We start from the raw sequence: 22,451 nt of genomic DNA, 5'->3' as shown, positions 1-22,451 counted from the left end.
GAGGGTTGTATCTGATCTCCAGGGGGGCGTGGCCAGGGTGGGTATGACCAGCTCGATGTCACTCCTGTTGGGGGCACCTGCGGTCACTCGAGCGATCTGCCAGTAAAAAAGGGCTCCTGAGCTCCGTTTTCAGCTGCCATGGCTTCCTACAACCCTCTGCCAGTGAAAACAGAGCTCGGGAGCCCATTTTTGCTGGCAGAAGCACCATGGGCCGGTCCTTCACTATGTACAGGGTGGACCAGCGGGCCAGATCCAGCCCCCAGGTTTGACATCCCTGCTGTAAGGCATGAAAATATTGTCAAATATACTACACTAATTATTGCAAATCTACTGAGGTATATAAGTTTATTTAGTTCCTTAATGAAACTTGCAATAACAGCAATATATCACTAGAATTATAATTAGTACCTTTCTAAACAAAAAAAATGTCATTGCCACTGCCATTTTTAGGTGAGGTGATAAATTCCATCTATTTAGTGACAAACAAAATACCTCTTCATTGATTCATTGATTCAGATTTTGCATCGGTGACAAAAATATGCTTCTCTTTCCTCATTACATTAAAAAATGATGAGCTCACACATGCATATTTTACACTCAGTAACTACAGCCTATTTATTTGACAGAACATTGCTTTTTCTCGCTGCACCACGATATTAAGAGGACTAGAATCCAAGAATAAAAACTAAACATAACCCTCCTACTCTTCAATATGAATCAATTTTGACATTTCATTGTGATACATGATGTTAAATGATAAGTAGAAAGAAATGCGAGTTATCTGGGGAACTCTGACTAAACAGGGCTGGTTTGAAATCTCTAATCTAGGCTCCATCAGAAGGCTCCTTATCTTCATGCCATCCCAGGGTGGTTGTTTTTTTTTTTGCAAGACCTCTAGTCTAGGCAATGATTAAAATATCATTTTGCCCCAGGTCAAGAATACTAACAACTAATTCACCTATATTCAACTGCTTTTAGGATTCTGACTGCACTACCGTAATCTGGTAATCAGATAATGATTCAGCATCATAATAATACAACATTGTAATTAGTAATACGTAATTAACAGGTCCCATATTTCTGGACTACAGAAGAATGAGAAATTAGATGGACATTAATAAATAAATAAATTTAGCTCTGTTTCTCTATTTCTTAAGTGCACTCATTAAAATAATTTGATGGAAAGTAATATCTGATTTCTCAAGAGAATAGATCTGTTGTTCCCAACCCTGTGATGTGACAGTGCTGGGATGTTTTCTACCTCACCAACCTAACCTATCAGAAAACCTCCTCTCTATGCGTACCTGAATATAAACTGATGAAAAAGTAAAACATGGCAAAAGTGCTTCCCGTCTTCCCCACAAATAACTGACTGCCTGGAACACCTTAAAGTGACCTCACAGTTTCCCAGGATCATGTGGCATTTGTATATCAGCCAGAGCCAGTTATTATCTTGACAACCATCCATGGTCCTGCATGCTCAAAGTATCTTTTGGAGTCTGAACCTGAAATGCTGAGCTGTTATACTTGTTACTGTATTACATATTATTATTTAATATTCTATGTATATGTAACTATATCACTTCCATATAAAAGACTATTGAAGAAAAAAATTAAGCACTATGAATTTTGAGCTGGCATGTACCCAATTAACTGTCATGACACATCATGTTGAATTAATTAGTTTACTAATCAGAAAGTCATGAGATGCTTTTTCAAGCTGAAATCTAAATGCATTACATCTATAGCACTACAATAACTAACCAAAAAAAATAGGTGTTAGCTTCATAAGATTTTGTCTTGACAATGGAAGCGGACTTCTGGTTTTTAATGCCTGGTGTACAGTTTCTTGGATTTTCCTTTCAAGATACAGATTATATTTGTCTTTCCTTGTCCCCTGATACTGTTCTCCAGAATTACTCAAAGAATAACATATATATAAGTTTGGCAAGTTTCTTACTCCCTCTCAATTAATAAATTAGTTAATTACCAGTAGGCCCTGGAGATTTAAACCCAAAGGAAATGGAAGGTTTCTGACAGTCTCAAACTAAGGATCTAGTGATTAGCCCTTAATCTTGTTTTATACAATTTCATAAACTCTTCTAGAAAAACAACCAAGAAGAGAAGTTGAGTAATTCCACATTTTCTAATCTTTTAGCATTTTGCCATTTTCACTAAGCAGCAGCAGCTGGTATACTGCTCATTTCTCCTCCTCTTCCATAAAATTTTGAACACAAAGGTATTTTGGTTGTTTTTCCCTTCCTTTGTTAAATTCAACTGATTCTGCATTCTGGTTTTTCTAGCAACTTCTCTATAATTCGAAACGTCTTCATCTGTCACTCTTTTACCTTCTGCATGTAACTAACTCATTTATTTGCAGATTAGTGCTAAATTTGTCATTGATTTTATCTGTATTTCCTTCTCCCTCTCCCTCTGCTTTTTTTTTTTGTCACAGTGGAATTGGGCTTCTTAAGGCTTTCCTGTTTAAATTATATTTGGCTTCAGGTTTTTTTGAAATTCAAACATTCCAATGTTATTTAAACAATATTCTGTAATATTGATGCAACTTTTCCTCAGTTAAATCTTCCCTAACAAATAAAATACAGTTAAGCTTGAGTTATGTAGAAGGAAGTTACAAGACATGTCAGGAATCAGAACAGTGGGCAGCCTATATATTTTGATAGAATATAATGAATTTTCTAGAAGGTTTGTATATGGCAGATCTTCCTTCTAATATTTATCAGGGTAATAAAAATTACCCATCACTACTGCTTCATGTCTCCTTGAAAGATTTAGTTTGGAAAGCATCCTTCATCCAGGTTGTGTAAGCGATAGTCAATAACAACAATTACATGTAATTTATACAATAAGTACATGTACAATAATTTATACATTTTTGAAAGTTCATTCATTGATTTTTTGGGGAAGCATATTTTTAATCCAATTTCACCTCCCCTTCCATTGCTTTTGTTCTTTTTAACAGCTGTATCCACCAACTGCGATGTTCCACAAGCGTTTTCACTGCTATGAAATCATATTTACTTTCCTGTACTCAAGAGTTCAAGCTCATCCTGCTTTCTTCTTGTATTCTGAACGTACAGAAAACAAAGGTGTGAAGCTTGTGAGCCAATGTTATTCCTGATTTTTTTTTATTGAGTTAAGTAGGTCACATTAAAAAAAACCCATATCCACTTTCCTCTATAGAGTCCAAGGCTTCATCCGAGTTCCTTACATCACTATTTTCTTTTTCACAACACCACAGAATTCCATTTAATGCCCACTTGATTAAGCCAAATATATTTTTATCAGTCCTGTGAAATGCAACTCATTCTGTTCCAGTAGTCCATCAGGTGTCAGGCATAAGGAACCAGAAGCAGAACGTGAGATGATCAAAAGTTATCACTTTATTGCTGCAATGTTTATTTACAAGAATCTTGCCAGGCTGACTGCATTCTCTTGGGAACAGTCAGATAATGCTTCAGGGTAAAGCCAGCCATGCTGATGCTTTCTGTGAGGTCCGGACTCTAAGCTCAGGGCCCTCTTCATACCTCCCTCCACTGTAGCTAGAAATTCCATCACATCAGAGAGTCTTCAGATCAGAGTCCTGAAGTCAATTATTTTCCACTAACATCATTTGAATGGTTTTAGTCTTTTACCTGCACCATACTTCTGTTGTTTCCCAATTCTCTACCATGGCCCCGAAAGTTGAATAAGAACAGTAACTGAATCCCCCGGTTGAGTATCCTTCATAGATCGTCTAAATCTACAGTGATAACACTATATCTGCTCTGGCAGCATCACTAATATCACATCTATTACTTAGAACTGATAACTGATAGTGGATTTTATCTTGAAATTATTCTGTTATATTCCTAACCCATGCTTTTGGAATGAGTTATCAGACATATTTATTCCATACCACTGCCTCTCCTCTGTCTTTCAGGGATACATTAGCCCGGCGCATCTTCAGCCAAGCCTATTTTTCTTTCCCTGAAAATTCAAAAGAGCCAGGTTCTTCTCTGAGGGCCTCAGAACTGTTCTGATTTCCAGCAGTACAGAATATTTACTAAATTATTTGTTTCCGGCTGTTGCTTTTATTAACTGGGCTTGTTCCTTCTTTGATTCTTGTTCAGACAATATGTAGAGTTATTACTCTTATTAGTTTATGTTGCAATACCTCCAATGTTTGAGCTAGTAAACCTCCAACCTCTCCTATGGCAATTCACTGGACCAGTCCCCCAACTTTTTTTTCAGGTGCCCCCTCTAAGTTTGCACTTACTCAAATAAGTAATTTCTGGACTCTGGAAATAAGACTCTGGAAAGAGTGCAGAGAAGACCAACAAAGATGATTAGGGGACTGGAGGCTAAAACATATAGCAATAGTACTTAGACTTATATACCAATTCACAGTGCTTTACAGCCCTCTTTAAGTGGTTTACAGAGTCAGCATATTGCCCCCAACAATCTGGGTCCTAATTTTACTGACCTCAGAAGGATGGAGGGCTGAGTCAATCTTGAGCCTGGTGAGATTCAATCTGTCAAACTGCAGGCAGTCGGCAGTCAGCAGAAGTAGCCTGCAGTACTACACTCTAACCTGGCTATGAAAAATGGTTGCAGAAATTAGGTATGTCTAGTGTAAGATGAGGGGCGACATGATAGCAGTATTTTCAATATTTGAGGGAAATATTTGTGGAAGGGGGGGATCTATTCTCCAAAGCAACTGAAGGCAAGATAAGAAGTAAGGTTTGGAAACTAACCAAGGGAAGAAGTAATCCAGATCTAAGGAGAAATTTCCTGACAATGAGAACAATAAGCCAGTGGAACAGCTTGCCTTCAGACGTTGTGGGTACTCCATCACAGGGAGCTTTTAAAAAGAGACTGGACAGCCATTTGTCTGAAATGGTAAGGTCTCCTGCTTGAGCAGGCGTTGGGCCAGAGAACCTCCAAGGTCTCTTCCAATTCTATTATTTTGTTAAATTTACTGCAAGGTTGGTTTCAGGCAAAAATATAAACACAGTGCAAACACTACAAGTCATGATTACAGAATCATATCCATTCATCTTTGGAGCACCTTTGAATTCCTATCACTAACAGGAGGACAGTTAGAACTTGTTTTCTGCCCAGGCTCCCAGGCTAGCCAATTACACACTGAATTTGGGAGTGGAGAGAAAGACTTAGTGATCTTATCTTGAATTTCATTGTACTGCCAAATCCCCACTGAACCACCCTGGGATCATTTTTCACCTGATTCTAAAAGAGAGGAAAGGGATTTTTCCCCCCTAGTTTAACAGAACTAAAAAACACCTGAATGTTTTTCTCTTCTCCCGTCCTGCAGTCTTTATTTCTGAATAACAGGCATTTTCCTTCTTTGTTACAGAAATAAGCATTATAGTTTTTTCCTGCAGTTTTCAGTGTTGTGCTAATTATTTCACCAGAAATTAGCTTCAGAAAATTTTGACTGCATCAAAATGAAAGGCAAAAATAGAAAGGCAAATATTAAATAGAAGGGCACAGTTTCTATGCTTATGTTTCTTTTTTTTTTCTTTCCTAATCTCAAATATGTCATTGTAATGAACTGGGAAATCCTTGCAATAAAATGTCACTTTGTTTAAGTTGTAATTGGGAAAATCTTTCAGTATCATCCTTTATCCTCATTACAACACTTAAGAATATGTATTTTGTTTATATCTCACCTTTTGATAGACTAATCAAAGTGGCTAACATAGCAATAGCAGTAGCACTTAAGATTACATACATACAGTTTCATAATGCTTTACAGCACTCTCTAAGCGCTTGACAGTGTCAGCATATTTCCCCCAACAATCTGGGTCCTCATTTTACCAACTTTGGAAGGATGGAAGGCTAAGTCAACCTTGAGCCAGTCAGGATCGAACTCCTGGCAGTGGGCAGAGTCAGCCTGAAATACTGCATTCTAACCACACCACCATGGCCTCTTAATACCTAATATTTCCCCCTCCCATTTTCTCCATAACAATGACCTTTTCAATTGAATTTGGCTGAGAGAGAGTGACTGACATGAAGTCACCCAGCTGACTATAATGCCTAATGTGGGACTAGTACTCACCTCCTAGTTTGTAGCTTGGTGCTTTAACTACTACACTAAACTGGCTATTATGACAAAACTGAGAAAGTAATATAAAATGAAGAAGTTAAAGTGCCTGGGACTTGGAATTCCAATTAGACAGGCACCTGCCACATAACACCCCAGACTTAACAACTGTCGATAAGAAAGACAAAAAAGTCTGGATAGTGGACATGGCAGTATTTGGAGATGGTAGAAGAGAAGAGAAAGAACTGGAAAAGATAACAAAATACAAAATCTTGCAAATAGAAATAGAACATCTGTGGCAAAAAGAAGCAAAGGTAGTACCAATAGTAGTAATAGGTGCCTTAGGTGCAATTCCAAAACAGCTGGGATTCCACTTGAACACCATTGGCATTGACAAATTCACCAATTGGAAAAGGCAGGTTTACATGAAACAGCTTACATTCTGTGATGATATTTCTAACACCTTAAACATCAACATCTGCCTATTGCAGGTCCTTGGGAATGTCTATCTGTCCTTGGGAAGGACACAATAGGCAGACAAAAATGCTAAATCCAATTTGAACATCTGGTTGACTGCAACAAACCATAGGAAGAAAATATTGACCATATCTTACAGTACTATTTTAAGGATGAAAAAAAAATTAATGAAAAGCATTTGAATATAGTGTGCTTAAATATTGCAAAAGAGTACTGTGAAATTCACAAATTTATTATTAATATTCTTTGGTCAATGAGTGCTCCATAATCTTTTTCAAAACAAGGAAGGGAAGGGAAAGGGAAAAGGAAGGCTGTCTTCAAAATTCACCTAAAAGACAATAGTAGAACTAAAACAAAAGAATGCTCTTAATATTAGGGAAATGGACAGCCAGAATTTATTGCAAATGCTCTTTAGAGATCTCTCACACCAGGGCCCCAGCACACATAGGGGCAAATTTAACTTGCAGCAAAGAACAATTTAAATTCTTACAAGATGTTGTATTTGCCAATTGCATTGATTAATCCATCAAGCATCCTAACAATTCATTACAGAGTAATTAAAAAGAGGACACAATATTCTTGCCAGCTTGAAGAAGGAATTGTAGGGAGGAAATGAAAGGAAGAGCATTTAACTTCTGAATATAGTTAGGCAAAGCAAAATATTCCTAATTATATTTTCTTGCCAGCTGCCTCATATTTAAAATGCTTAATTTTAAAGTTTTCGGTTTGCGGCCATTATCCGTTGTGCTTATGTTAGCATTCGTCTCTCTAAGTTCCAGTTTGTTTTGCACTGTGCTCTCTGAGTGAAATTTATCAATGCATGAGGCAACAAGGGGGTTGTTTTTCAGCGGGCTTATTCCAGATCTGATGCTGATTAGGGATGAAAGAAAATGGCTGGCACAAGGTCACCCAGCTGGCTTCTGTATCTGATGCTGGACTTCAACCTGAGTTTCTCCGCCCCTATTCCAGCATCTTAACTTTTAAACTATTTGGCCACAACAGAGAGTATTTTTTCTCTTGTGTTTTGGCTGAAACAACATACTAAATGACAAATAATAAAACCATATTATAAAGGAAATACATTTCTGAAATTTGCTCTGGTTTTGAAAAAGACGTTTAACAAACATCAGAAGGAAATTCAACAATTTACAGAGTTGGTCTGTACAGAGGAGAGCCATCAGGATGGGAAGACTGGTGTAAAGGAATCTGTGAATTAATGTTCAACTATATCTCACCAGGATGTAATCTGGGTCAGTCACCGGGTCCAGAGATTTTGTCTTCCGAGCTTTCTGACTTGTGGTGGAGTCCACCTTCAGGGAACTTCGCTCTACTAGAAGAAGCTCGGAAGACAAAACTTCTGGTCCCAGTGACCGACCCAGATCGGCTCCTACAACATTATCCCGGGACATCTATATTTGCCTTATATTTCATCACTCCACCAATGATGTGACTGATTTTCAAGCCTTATGCTTGAACCGTAATAGTATTTAATTTCTTACATAAACACTCAATATGCTTTAGAAGCTTCTCAAACTAAAGCAGTTTTGCTTGCTTTAATATGCTGTGATCACATAATGGCATGTTAGACGTCCTGAATAACCACCAAGCAGGAAATAAGCTTGTCTATTAAACAGCCACATAATAAAATCTCTATAGATTACATGACAGCTTTAACATAGGCCCTTAGAGGAGAGATACTGAGGAATCTTTTAAGCACTGCGGTCTACATAAGATATGGGATCAGGTTTCATCTGCCAGTATGAATGCACAACCTGCACACAAATGTATACTACCTATTTTGAGGCTTCTTACTCATTTTCAATTGTAATTATGATATACACCTCTACTGGGATCAATTAAAAACCCAGCTCAATGCCGACAGAGTTTTACAGCCATCCAGAAGACCAACAGGATTGGGGCTATTCAGATTTCTGGAAGGAGGGCAAACACTGCAGAAAAAAAACATATCCCCTGGGTCCTGTGAGATGGCACTGTTCTTCTGAAAGGACGCAGACCACACCAACCCTGCCAAACCTGATGAGATGGGCAGAAACAATTGGAGATAAGCAGTCCTGCAAGTATCTTAGCCTTATGCTACATAGGGCTTTAAATAGGGTGACAACCAGCATCTTGAAGTATACCTGTAAGCCTACTGGGACCCAGCACAACATACAAAGCAAAGGTGTTACACAGTCAAACTTCATTGCCTCCAAAACTGTGCACATTTCTGTATTCCAGACCATTTGAAGCTTCTGAACAGTCTTCAAGGGAAGCCCCAAGCAGAGGACATTGCAATCATCCAGATGGAAACTGACTGGGACCTGAGTGACTATGAGCAGAGCCTCCTGATCCAGGAATGGACACAATTGACACACAAGATGGATCAGTGCAAAGTCCCTCCTACGTTGCTATCTGTTCCTTGAGCAGAAGTTGTGAATCAAGGCTGACCCCCAGATCAGGCACCAATTCTATCGACTCAAGAACTAGAGGAATCAATCTTGTTAGAGTTGAGTCCCCAATTTTTCATATCCACTAAAGCCCCCCACAGCCTCCAGGCACTAGCTAAGCACCTTTATAGCATCACTTGTATCCAGCAGAGATCACAGCTGGATATTACTGGTATAATGATAATAGTTCATCCTGTGTTATTACTCTTATATTAATTCTAGATTAAAATAAAAGCAGTTGGGCATATTAATAAATTCCTCCTTCACATAAGTATATTTAATTTCAAGAGAGGAACCACCTGGAAAAATACTGATTTTAACAATTTAGAATCACATCACTGTTTGAAAACAATCAGGATTTTTTAATGTGCAATACACTAAGCGCTAGACAATATCCACTTGTCTAGGAGGGAACAGAAGTTTGTCTGTTGCAAGAATACATTTATTCATTTTGAAAGAAGAGAGGTTGAGACAGACTGTGCCAGTACAGTCTGCTAGAGAAACCCTTTTCAAGTATTTTTTTATTTTAAATTGAAACTTTGTGAAAGTTTCCTGGCTTAGCTTGTCAGAAAACTTTTGGTATATATTTTGAAATGTACACAAAATTTGGAACATGGTAGTCTGGAATAAAAATGTCACTGTAAGAATTCTTTTTCTTTTTCTTTTTTGTAAATATGAAACAAGGTCATAATGTTGTGAACATTTTCCTCACAAAAGCTTAAATGTTTATAGAGGAAGGAAAAGAGTTAAAGAAAACAAGGAAAGATGTACCGTATTTTTCAGAGTATAATACACATTTCCCCCCCAAAAAGAGTATGGAAATGTTGGTGCGTCTTATACAGCCATTTTTGGCCTCCCGAAACCCCACCCCGCTTGTCCCTTTTCTGTGAAAAATGGGCCCATTTTTTGCAAAAACAAGGTGCGCAGAAGGTTTGGGAGGCCTGCAGAGTGCTCCTGGGGGCCAGGGAGGGCAAAAACGCTGTTTTGGTGAAAAACGGGCCTGTTTTGGCAAAAAACGGGGTACACAGATTGGGAAGCCTACAGAGTGCTCCTGAGGGCTGGGGAAGGCAAAACCCTTTTTTTTTCTTACTTACCTCTTCGAAATCTTGGTGCATCTTATACACTAGTGCATCTTATAGTCCAAAAAATAAGGTATTTACAAGATAAGAATTAAAGGGTATTTATTCCTTCAACTGTGTCTTAGTTCTGCATTTAGAATATTCCTGAAATATGGTAATTGCTTTACATTTAAAAAAAAACACACCAAGAATTTAGGAAACAGAAAACTAATCTCAAAGAAACAGAGGCATTCAAACTAAATAATTTGTGATTTCTGCTTTTACTGTGTATCCCAACCAAAAATAAAGATAATAAATCTAAGAGACTTTAACATCAACTGTTTTTGTATGTGCAACGCTAAAAATCAATGACTCACTTACTGCATATCAATTTAATCAATTTTACCAGTTACCAAATGTCAAAAAAGACACCAGATAATTTACCAGAGGTTAGGAGGAAAAGACAGATTTTACCATACTATCTACTAACATAATGAGTTCAAATATAACAGTGTCAGTTTAAGAGCCTTTTCTAAAGATACCAGTTTTCCAGTTGATAAGATTTTTTATAAGAAATATTTTTGAAAAAGCAACTAATTGAGATAAAATGCTGCACTATTTTGAGAAGGGTTAACAAATTATCCTAGTAATTTTCCATAGGCCATAAAGTTGACTTACCATATTCTCCAAGAGTTCTCCTTGCAATACCTCTTTAATCTTGCAAATACAGGCTAGATACTAAAGCTCCTTCTCTCTCCCCCCCCCCCCAAGTGATTGATTTGTCTTCTCCGACTGCTTAAAGAGAAAACTTTCTCCCACTGAGTAGTACCTGCTAAGTCAACATGTGATACAAGCTCCCTCCTTCCATTTTCAGGGCCACTTTGGGAGCCCCATCTTATAGACGAGTTTTCGAACCCAATAGCATTCTATAAGGAAGTTTGTATCAAGAACCTTCAACCAAGCACAACTATTTAGTCATTTTAACTCTATTCCTGAGTCATATCATTGTAGTTCTTTAATAACTAATTACAGTTAAGTCTTTATACAATGTCCCTATCATTACTAAAAGAACCTGTTAACAACTTTTATTTAGATATTTCATTTAATTTCCCAATATTTCCTATGTGACTTAAAGCTTTTTAATCTCTTTGTTATATCAAAATTATTTACATGAGAATGTAGAGGTAGCAAGTGTCTATGGTATCTTTCTAAGATTCTGGAATTAATTTGAAAGTTAAATATTTCCTGCTAAGTATTTACCTTTTCTATTTCTGTCCAAAACAATCTTACATATCCCTATAGCCCAAGGCTGTCAAACTTGCATCCCACAGGCTGGATGCATCACGCGCTAGCCATGCTCATGCCCGGTTTAGTGAAGGGGAAAAAAGTCACGATATATCATGTGACACTACCCTGATGACGCAAGTTTGACATCCCTGCTATAGCCCCTCGTCAGAGTTTTGTGTGGCACATAGAACAACCCTGTCCTACTTAGAAATGGTGTGGAAAATTATCTGGTATAGAAAAGCACTACACATTAATTACATACAGCATACATAATTGGCATCATTCACCATGTATTTTATATTGGAAGATGGGTACCCAAACGCTCACAAGAAGCAGACACGCTCATTTAGAGCTTTGTATTTCAAAAGGAGAAAAAACACTGTGTGAAAACTCAGAGCACACAGATGGTCCAAAGGCGTAGATAGATAAAGTGCCAACGTAACAAACCTTGGCTAAAAATCATATAATGTGGGAAGCTCTGTCTAACTCCTGCTTAAAAGTATCTCAAGAGACAATTTCCAAGATAATGATATTCAAGGTGCAGTCAACATTTATTAAAAGGCAACACCTTTCAGGAACAACAGCTCACTTTAAAAAGCATATGTATATGCATTTAATAAAATGTCTTACTGTAGCAAGATGCTACCAGATACTTCTGATTATTGACTACTAAGAGACCAATATGGCTTTCCTCCTACAATGTCAATCTTAGCAATGGGTATTCATAAGCTTTACATTGATAATTCATAGAACATAAATCAAATATGTTTACACTGCACAGATTGATATATACTTATTCATTCACAACTGTAAGTATCTTGGAAACAAACAGAGTCTCACCTGTGCAGAAAGAGATGGCACTGAGGCAGATAAATATGTAGATTAGAGGAAGATGGCCCAGACACTTGACAGATTTTCTAAAGAAGAACACCAGTGGATTCAAAAAGCTGATGCTGAAACTGATTTCCAAACTCTTCTCCATGGCCTTTGCAGACAGACACAGAGCTCTCTAAATATAAAAGACATACAATTTCCTTTTAATTATTCCGATCTCCAACTACAATCACTTTTGGAATTGAAATTGTACCCTATGACCATCATTTGTGTTGTAAATGTTGTACCTTGATGAAGGTATCTTTTGTTTTATGAACATTGAGAGCATATGCACCAAGACAAATTCCTTGTGTGTCCAATCACACTTGGCCAATAAAAAAATTCTATTCTATTCTATTCTATTCTATTCTATTCTATTCTATTCTATTCTATTCTATTCTATTCTATTCTATTCTATTCTACCTGTGTATTGAGACAATGAATACACACATCAAGCATAAAAAACAGTTTCACTATTTGTCATTAAGTTCTAAGATTTGCTTCTGAATTTATCTTTAAAAATCCCCTACAGCTGTCTTAACTGGTATATAATTTAGAGGTTACAGGCAGGGTCCCTTAGGCCACATGATGAGTTATAAAATCAGTTAATCTTTAAACATGAAACAAATACATGAAAAGAAAGCTACATGTGGCAAATTCTAATTTTTTCAAAGTAGTTGCCTACATAATTTTAAAGGCTGCCTGCTTGACATTTGTTTACTGACGGCCAGCTGTGTTCACATATCAAAATACTCAGTACTGAAACCAGCCCACATTTGGAAACAGTAGCATATTATGAAATTATGCAATGCAAGCAAAGCAAACTCAAAGCAAAGAATGCAAATTCAATGGCTTTTAAATGGCTTTAGCCACTGTTTCAAAGTTAAAAGCATCCATGCAGACTTCTAGTTCCACCTATGCTTCAACAAATGCAGTCCATCTGCTAAACAGGTGGAACTAAATGTTACCACTTGCTTATTGGTACTTCCTAGCACCAGCCAGAAAACAAGATAGAAATTAGCGCAAGCAACCAGTTGAACTGCAATGAAAAAGTAATCTTAGCCAAGTAAAACCTTTCTTTCTACTAGAAAAATGAGAAACTGAAGGTTAAATAAAGTTGCAATCCTTTGCTTGTGGATACAGGTAATCCTCAACATACGACCACAATTGAGCCCAGAATTATGTTGCTAAGTGAGAAATTTGTTAAGTGAGTTTTGCCCCATTTTACGACTTTTCTTGCAACATTTGTTAAATGAATTGCTGCAATTGTTAAATCATGGTTGTTAAATTAATCTGGCTCCACACTGAATTTGCTTGTCAAAAGGTTGCAAAAGATGATCACATGACCCCCTTGGACACTGCAACTGTCATAAATATTAATCAGTTGTCAAGCATCCGAAAGTAAATCATGTGACCATGGGGATGGTACAACGGTCATAAGTGTGAAAAATGGTCATAAGTCACTTTTTAATGTTGTAATTTCGAATGGTCACTAAATGAACTGTTGTAAGACAGGGACTATCTGTACTGTATAAATTGCACTGATTTCAGGCATTTTCCTTCTATTAAATTTAAATGGAATTCTGCTTACATTTATCTTAAACTTACATTGGATGTTTATATCTTGCCTTTTCTATGTATTCATTACAAGGGATCTTAAAAACAGAAATAATTATTTTATCAAGAATGATTCTACCTTTATTTTAACTCTCAATGAACTTCCCTAGTCTTATGCCTATATAAAAAATAACTACAGTTAGTCCTTAACTTACAACAATTCACTTAGTGACCATTCAGGAGGTGCGGGATGACCCGTTGCAGGGACGTGCCGAGGAGTTTAGTGGTTATCTATACGATAAAATCGCTCAGCTCCGGGATGGTCTGGACCGAAATTGGGATGATCCAGGTGAGGGAGAGGAGACACGTCTTGTTGAGTCCATTTGGGATGAGTTTGACCCTGTGGCTCCCGAGGATGTGGACAGGTTGTTGGGGAGGCTTCACGCCACTACATGTTTACTGGACCCGTGTCCTTCCTGGTTGGTACTGGCCACTCAGGAGGTGACACGAGGCTGGCTCCAGGGGATTATCAACGCTTCTTTGTTGGAAGGGGTTTTCCCTGCCGCCTTGAAAGAGGCGGTGGTGAGACCCCTCCTCAAGAAGCCCTCCCTGGACCCAGCTATTTTGGGTAATTATCGTCCAGTCTCCAACCTTCGCTTTGTGGCGAAGGTTGTAGAGAGTGCTGTGGCGCGACAGCTACCCCAATACCTGGATGAAGCCGTCTATCTAGACCCGTTCCAGTCCAGCTTCCGACCCGGGTACAGCACGGAGACAGCTTTGGTCGCATTGGTGGATGATCTCTGGAGGGCCTGGGACAGGGTTATTCCTCTGCCCTGGTCCTATTAGACCTCTCAGCGGCTTTTGATACCATCGACCATGGTATCTTGCTGCGCCGGTTGGGGGATTGGGAGTGGAGGCACCGTATCGGTGGTTCTCCTCCTATCTCTCTGACCGGTCGCAGACGGTGTTGACAGGGGGCAGAGGTCGACCGCAAGGGACCTCACTTGTGGGGTGCCGCAGGGGTCGATTCTCTCGCCCCTTCTGTTCAACATCTATATGAAGCCGTTGGGTGAGATCATCAGTGGCTTTGGGGTGAGATACCAGCTGTACGCTGATGACACCCAGCTGTACTTTTCCACCCCAGGCCACCCCAATGAAGCTGTTGAAGTGCTGTCCCGATGCGTGGAAGCCGTACGGGTCTGGATGGGGAGAAACAGGCTCAAGCTTAATCCCTCCAAGACGGAGTGGCTGTGGATGCCGGCACCCCGATTCAGTCAGCTGCAGCCGCGGCTGACTGTTGGAGGCGAGTTATTGGCCCCAAAGGATAGGGTGCGCAACTTAGGTGTCCTCCTGGATGAACGGCTGTCGTTTGAAGATCATTTGACGGCCGTCTCCAGGGGGGCCTTCCACCAGGTTCGCCTGGTTCAGCAGTTGCGCCCCTTCCTTGATCGGGATGCCTTGTGCACGGTCACTCATGCGCTCGTTACCTCTCGCTTGGATTATTGTAATGCTCTCACATGGGGCTCCCTTGAAGTGCACTCAGAGGCTTCAGTTAGTCCAGAATGCAGCTGCGCTGGTGATAGAGGAGCTCGCGTAGCTCCCATATAACACCGCCTCCTGCGCAGACTGCACTGGCTACCTGTGGCCTTCGAGTGCACTTTAAGGTTTTGGTTACTACCTTTAAAGCGCCGCATGGCTTAGGGCCTGGGTACTTACGGGACCGCCTGCTGTTACCACATGCCTCCCACCGACCCGTACGCTCTCACAGAGAGGGACTTCTCAGGGTGCCGTCCGCCAAGCAATGTCGGCTGGCGGCCCCCAGGGGGAGGGCCTTCTCTGTGGGGGGTCCCCCACTCTGGGACGAACTTCCCCCGGGGTTACGCCAAATACCTGACCTTCGGACATTCCGTCGCGAACTGAAGACACATCTTTTTATTCGCGCGGGGCTGGCTTAAATTGAATTTTATTAAATTTTAAATTTTATTAACTAATTTTAAATGGGGTTTTTAGTTCATTGTATACTTTTCAGGCCAATTTTAAAATAAGTTTTTTAATTGCATTTTAAATTGTATATTGTACTATCTGTTTTATTTTTGCCTGTACACCGCCCTGAGTCCTTCGGGAGAAGGGCGGTATAAAAATCAAATAAATAAATAAATAAATAAATAAAATTCAAATTTACAATGGCATTGAAAATTGTAACTTATGACCATTTTTCACAGTTATGATCTTTGCAGCATCCCCATGATCATGTGATCAAAATTCAGATGCTTGGCAACCGTCCCATATTTATGACCGTTGCTGTGCCCCAAGGTCATGTAATCACCTTTTGTGACCTTCTGACAAGCAAAGTCAATGGGGAAGCCAGATTCATTAACACTGGGTTATTAATTTAACAATTGCAGTGGTTCACTTAGCAACGGTGGCAAGAAAAGTCGCAAAATGGGCAAAATTCACTTAACAAATGTTTCACTTAACAACATACATTTGAGGCTCAATTGTGGTTGCAAGTCGAGGACTGCCTATTCTGAAATAACATACAGAAAATAGGATTAACACCTAATAAGCAGTAAACAATCAACAAATTAGCAACTCAATCAAGCAGCAAACAACTGCCCAACCAAGGAAGTACCAAGGAGAAAACAACACCCTCAACCTCACTAACACTGATAAATAGAGAGCAAATCCCACTCCCTTCTAGCACTGAGGATGTTAGCTAGTTGGGTAACAAAAACATGTAAAGGAAAATAACCAAGCTCAAAGTTTGTTTTTTTTGTTTACATTTATATCCCGCCCTTCTCCGAAGACTCAGGGCGGCTTACAGTGTATAAGGCAATAGTCTCATTCTATTTGTATATTTTTTACAAAGTCAACTTATTGCCCCCCCAACAATCTGGGTCCTCATTTTACCTACCTTATAAAGGATGGAAGGCTGAGTCAACCTTGGGCCGGGCTTGAACCTGCAGTAATTGCAGGCTACTGTGTTCTAATGACAGGCTTCTTAACAGCCTGAGCTATCCCGGCCCACTGTTGAACTCCACAGTGCAACCATGAGCCATATTCTCTTCTATTAGTAAAATAATCACAGTACAGTCCATATGTTACAAAAGTGTATACTTTGGTGACTAGATCATAACATAGATGAAGAGAATATGCCCCTCCACTTTTTCTTGTACCAGAAAAAGTCTGGTACATTGTCTGGTAGGGTCACTAGCAAAACTATTATATTTAGTTGCTGGAACCGAAAACCTGATGTAACTGGAAACTTTGGCTCTTTCCCAAAACAAAGCAAATTTTATAATCTGGTTATTGTAGTTCACCATGGCAAATGAACAGTGAAGGGAAAAACAAGGCAAAATTATAATAAGAGGCAGCTACAATCTTAGGGAACTTCATTACTGCATTTGAATTGCCTCACTAGTACATTTTGCTGGTTCCAAATCTATTAACAATTTAGCTCTGGATATTGTTAAATCAATTTAAATACTAAAACATAATAAAATTCCTTTTCTTTCCTATAGAATAATGTATCCACATGACAATAAGCACTGGGTTAGATTGGTATTATTATCCTAGAAAAAAACATAGAAGTTTGTTCCTGATGACTTGGATAGCCTGTTCATCACATTATTGGATTACATAAGGGATCGGCCATGCCAGAATCAGTGCAAAGCTTCTGCAGTGGCTGCACATGAAAAGAAAGTTCACCTGAAAAGCTCCTGAAATACTGCAGAGGATTCTAGGGTACATTTTCAGCTTTCATTAGGAGTCAACAATGCTGGAAGACATATGACAGCCTGAACTCCCATGTACGGCAGGTAGTCATTAAATTATGACAGGGAGCTGTCTAGTCTACCTATATCATAACACTGCTGAATTCATCTATGCCTTGCATCCAATTTTATGTTTTGCTCTAGGATGACTAACAGAGTTAGGTTACTGCTACTATGCTTGCCTTTGTTAAAACACCTTGAGAACATAGGAAGCGATCAAAGTTCAGTTCTGTCTTCTGTAAATGTGGAAGTATTTACGTGGCACAATGAATATAGCTTTGTTGCAAAACCAGATATTCATCTGGTATAATACCGTAGTTCATATACTTAGGTTACATAAAAAGGCCAAATTTAGGTATTAGTTGCAATCATATATGTAGACCTTTACTGACTGCAAACTTTAATTCCAGCTGTTTTTTTAACTCTTTTTATTACTAAGGAGACAACAGGCTGTTATAAAAAATCAGTTGTTTGCTTCTTGTAATTAAAGAGTTATAGCATGGTTTAAAGATACACATAGGAGGACAAACTGCAAAAGAACTCTTGGAGGATTTTTTTTCTTTTTCCTGCTGCTGGATGTTTTTAAGTATGGGCCATATTCTAAATTACTTATATTCATTCAATGTATGAATAACTTAACACCATTTTTTCTTTATTAAAATAATAGCATTTGGGATCTCTCAGTCATACTGATTTTTTTTCTTAGTCACTTCACCCTACGTTACATTGCTGGTGAAAGGCACCAGCAAAAAAAAGTTGCTACTAGAACTAAAGTGAGGAGAAAAACACTGAGACTTTTTAACAAATAAGAAACAAACATGCTGCTAAGTGCATTTAAATATTCAATGCAGGGTCTTAAAATTGCATATGCAACTATAGCAATAAAGTTTTGTCTTCCTTTTTTAAAATAAATGTAATAATGACCTGTCTGTGAAACAAATGAATTAATGCATCATTGTCCTACCAAGTACGAAACAAATGCATTCTATTACAATTTGCTATCCAAGTAATATTGGCAATATCATTTATACTTATGCTGATTCAAAGGAGATGTTAAATGTATTCACTGAAGATATATTAGATATACAGTATTTCACAATGTAAAGATATAGTTTCATATATAACATATGAATATCTGTTTATCAACATGCCAGATTTTTTTAATAAATGAAAAGGACTCCTTGTTATGCAGAGTTTAAAAGCTTCCCTCAGTGTCTATGCAAATAGATGCATATTCATTATTCATCAATATACCATTGCTCATTTGACTCAATTTAGGTTCATTACTGTTTTAGCAGAACACTCTATTTCATAATTGTAAAGCTCTTAATACAGCAAATACAATTTACTGTTCAGTTATGAAAAAAACCTCTTCCAAGTTAACTCTTTTAACAAGCTTTTAACACTCTGAAATATTTAACAAAAAATATTTAACAAAAAAAAGATATTTGTATCCAGCAAAATATCCTTATTTGAGAGTCCTCAGTCTTAAACAACTGACAGAGTTAATATTTGAGGGATGCTACTTTGAAATTTCTGACAGTCAAAGTGATTTTTCTCAGAATTTAAAATAAAAGGCTAACTTAAAACCAAGAAGTTCCTTTCTTCTCATGGGAAATTAAATCAATTTTTTTAAAAAAAATCTGATTTCTAAATTAGAGCTGGTCCTGTCTGTCACAGAATCTACGATTTGGGTCTCTGAGAAACTATTTAGGCAAGCTCTGATAGGATAAATGGAAAGTCCAGAAAAGTAACTCATAAAGAAAATCAAAATATAACCCCACTGGAAAACTCCACTGCAACAAGAGTGGATAAATATAGTAGTCAAAATAGTACTATCCACTTCCAACAGATTGCTTGGATAAAAAGCAAAGCAAAATCAACAGTCTACAGAGAAATAGTCTCCTTTGATAGGTAGGAACCTATCTAAATAGGTTCCTACCTATCAAAATAACAGTAGACAGTATAAAAGTTATTTAGCTAAAAGAAAAAAGCAGGCTCAGATATTAAATCTGATAATTTTAATCCATAAAAATAAGGTCTCAGCTTCCAGCCAGAGTGTAACTTCTGGTGGACTTCTGAGGACATAGAGCATTTCTGTCTTCCTATTGATATTCAGCTAATAACTACATGGATTATATTAATCCACTCAAGGAAGTGGTGCATGGAGCACCAGGAGGAAAGGTTGCATATATATTAAAGAACAAATATTTGTTAGAAACAAGTTCTCATTTGACTGTTTATTTTAGCATTTATTCATTTAAGTTATATAGCCACTCATCTCAACTGCATGACTCTGAGTGGCTTACAATTAAAAAAAACAAGAAAATACTATCCAACTATAAAAAGAACATACAAAACCTAATACAAATTAACAATATCCATAACTAGGGTCTAAAAGCAATCTACATCCAACATAATTGCTATATGGGCTCCTTAAAACAAGGCTATTCCTGCTTTTCCTAATTTTCAATTCCTTCCACTTGTAAAAAAAGAGAGTATCAAATTAAATTTCCCGTATTTTCACTTCAGTAAAAGACAAACACAACACCTGATATAGACTTTAGTGTTTTGCACTAGTTTAGTTTTGAACAATAACTTTAACAGGTTGTAGGAGCTGTATTTTCTATAATACATTTGTTCAACATCTAAAGTAGCACCCAAGCTTATTGTTAGTTCTGTAACTAAGAACTATCCACTCTTCAGTGGCAACTATCCTATGTTTAATCAGGTCCCAGACTCAATCTTCAGCATCTTTTGCAAAAGGGGTACTGAAGAGACAGGGGCCCTGAAAACGAGAGCTAATTAACCAATTTCCAGGTTTCTGAGTTTCCATAATGCTTTGCTGTAATGCGGGAAGTTGTGGCCAGGCACATCTGTCTCTGCTACCCATGACTATATATATATAAACTTTTCAGACACTGAAGGTCAAGGATCATCATCATCACTTGCATATCCCTTTGTTTATAAACTCCAGGTGGGTTTATTTATTTACAAGAGTTAGAAACCGCCTCGCTCCAAAGTATTATGAGTGGTGTAAAAAAAATCAAGAGTATGGAAAGCAACAGAACAATGAAAAGAATTGTAAATTGTATTCACTAACAGACAATCATGGTGGGAGCAACGTAACCTACATGAATTCTTAATTGCCCCGACAGTCTATACGTGGCATGATACCTTACTCTATTTTTACACCAATTCTTAAGCTCAACCATTTTACTTGTTTTGTTATACGATCTGATAAGATGGTTCAGTCAATTTCTGTGCTGTAGAGCAGTGGTTCCCAACCAGTGGTCCATGAACCACTGGTGGTCCCCGAGAAAATGTTGGTGGTCCGCAGAAAAATATTTTGCATTTTTTTATATTGCACTAAATACTATTTATCTTTTTTTTTAAAAAAATTCATATTAGTGGTCCTTGGGATTTAAAATTATGAATTTAGTGGTCCCTGAGGTCCGAAAGCTTGGTGAACGTGACTCTGGTTCTGTTTTGCTGGTCAAATGAAATAAAAGGGCCGCGGTGTGGCTCAGGCTGTAAGAAGCCTGTTATTAAAACACAGCTGCCTGCAATTACTGCAGGTTCTAGTCCCACCAGGTCCAAGGTTGACTCAGCCTTCCATCCTTTATAAGGTAGGTAAAATGAGGACCCAGATTGTTGGGGGGGCAATAAGTTGACTTTGTAAATATACAAATAGAATGAGACTATTGCCTTACACACTGTAAGCCGCCCTGAGTCTTCAGAGAAGGGCGGGATATAAATGTAAATTAAAAAAAATAAATGACTGACAGCATGAGCGCCAAAGACTAAAAAAAAAACTCTAGGTTTTAACTCTCGGGAGGGGGGGAAGCAAAAAAGTGGGGACCACTCTTGCTTTGGGGAAGAAGCTGTTCCAAGGAGGGGATCGGCCTCCCAGGACACGAGCTTCCGCCTGCCCTGGTCCGATCCCACCACAGGCCGGTGAGGTAAGTAGGCAGGTTCCGTTGACAGTCGGCCCTTAGAGCTCTTGGGGCACGAACTTGGACCGCCTCCCTAACCTCCACCGCTCCGGGGACCCTAAATCCCCAGCGCTCCCACTCAGGGAGGGCCCAGGCGGCTGCCACGAGAGGAGCCAGCGAACCTGAAGGCGCCGAGGAAGCGCAAGGCAACCCAACCCAGCCGGCGCTACTTACCAGCGGAGCATGGAGGAGGGCCGCCGTGAGGGGACAGGTGTTCTTGGCTGACAGGTGACAAGGCGGGGAGCGGGCTCCTGAGGTAAAGCTGCTGGAGGGAAGGGTCCTCCTGCCCGGGACCCTCGTCAGGGACGCGGCTTTACCGCCGCCATGGCCGGGAGGTAGGCCGCAGAAACTCCCCGGCGGCTGCTTCTTCAACAGCCCCCTCCCCTCCACCAAGTTTTTTTTTTTTTAAACAGCCGCCTCCCCCCCCCACCGCGCCCTCTAAATCCTCCAATTTGGGAGGCAGAGCAACCGCAACGCCTCACGCGCCGTCCCACTCCGCCCCCTCCGCTTCTTTCCCTTCAGCCGGAAACGCAAAAAAAAAAAAATACCCAACCACACAATACACACACACACACACACACACACGCACGCCTTAGCCGGCCTCTCCACCAATCGGCGCTCCCGACCGTCGGGACAGGGAGGGGGAGAAGAAGGGAGGGGGAAAAAACCCTCCTCTCGCCGTTGCTATGGTTGCCCGAGCGCCTTTCTTCTTCCCCCCCCACCCTTCGTTTCCTCAAAAGGGAAAGCGGAAAGAGGGTAGGAGTGGAGGCAGGGAAAACCCCTGTCGTTGCCTTTAGATGGCATGGCGGGAGCGGCTTCGCGAAGAGGTCGCATCAAGGCGACCGGTGATTGGGGGCCCGATTAGCAAGCCGTCAAGGAATTGGCTAACGAGAGAGAGAGAGAGAGAAAGCCGA

At 39.2% G+C, this 22,451-nt stretch overlaps 1 protein-coding gene across 3 annotated transcripts in view; it reads right to left on the bottom strand.

The window, feature by feature from the left end:
- The window catches only part of KIAA0319L (KIAA0319 like), a 58,959-nt gene extending 37,005 nt beyond the window's left edge, over positions 1–21,954 (bottom strand). For 2 of the 3 annotated variants that reach the window (XR_009156607.1, XM_058195902.1), the window contains exons 1-2: positions 21,712–21,954; positions 12,180–12,348 (exon numbers count right to left, since the gene is read on the bottom strand). Coding sequence is in view for 1 of the 3 variants with exons in the window: in XM_058195902.1 (XP_058051885.1) it covers positions 12,180–12,321 (142 nt within the window). In the remaining 2 variants the exon portion in view is untranslated. Of the gene's footprint in view, positions 1–12,179; positions 12,349–21,711 lie in introns of those variants that run through there. The other variant, XM_058195903.1, reaches the window with a different exon arrangement.
- Between the last annotated feature and the right edge of the window lie 497 nt (positions 21,955–22,451).

The sequence above is a fragment of the Ahaetulla prasina genome, chromosome 10 (genome assembly GCF_028640845.1).
Source record: "Ahaetulla prasina isolate Xishuangbanna chromosome 10, ASM2864084v1, whole genome shotgun sequence".
NCBI classification, from domain to species: Eukaryota; Metazoa; Chordata; class Lepidosauria; order Squamata; family Colubridae; genus Ahaetulla; species Ahaetulla prasina.
Note: the sequence above shows the minus strand (reverse complement) of the source record. Positions and strands in the feature narration are given on the sequence as shown.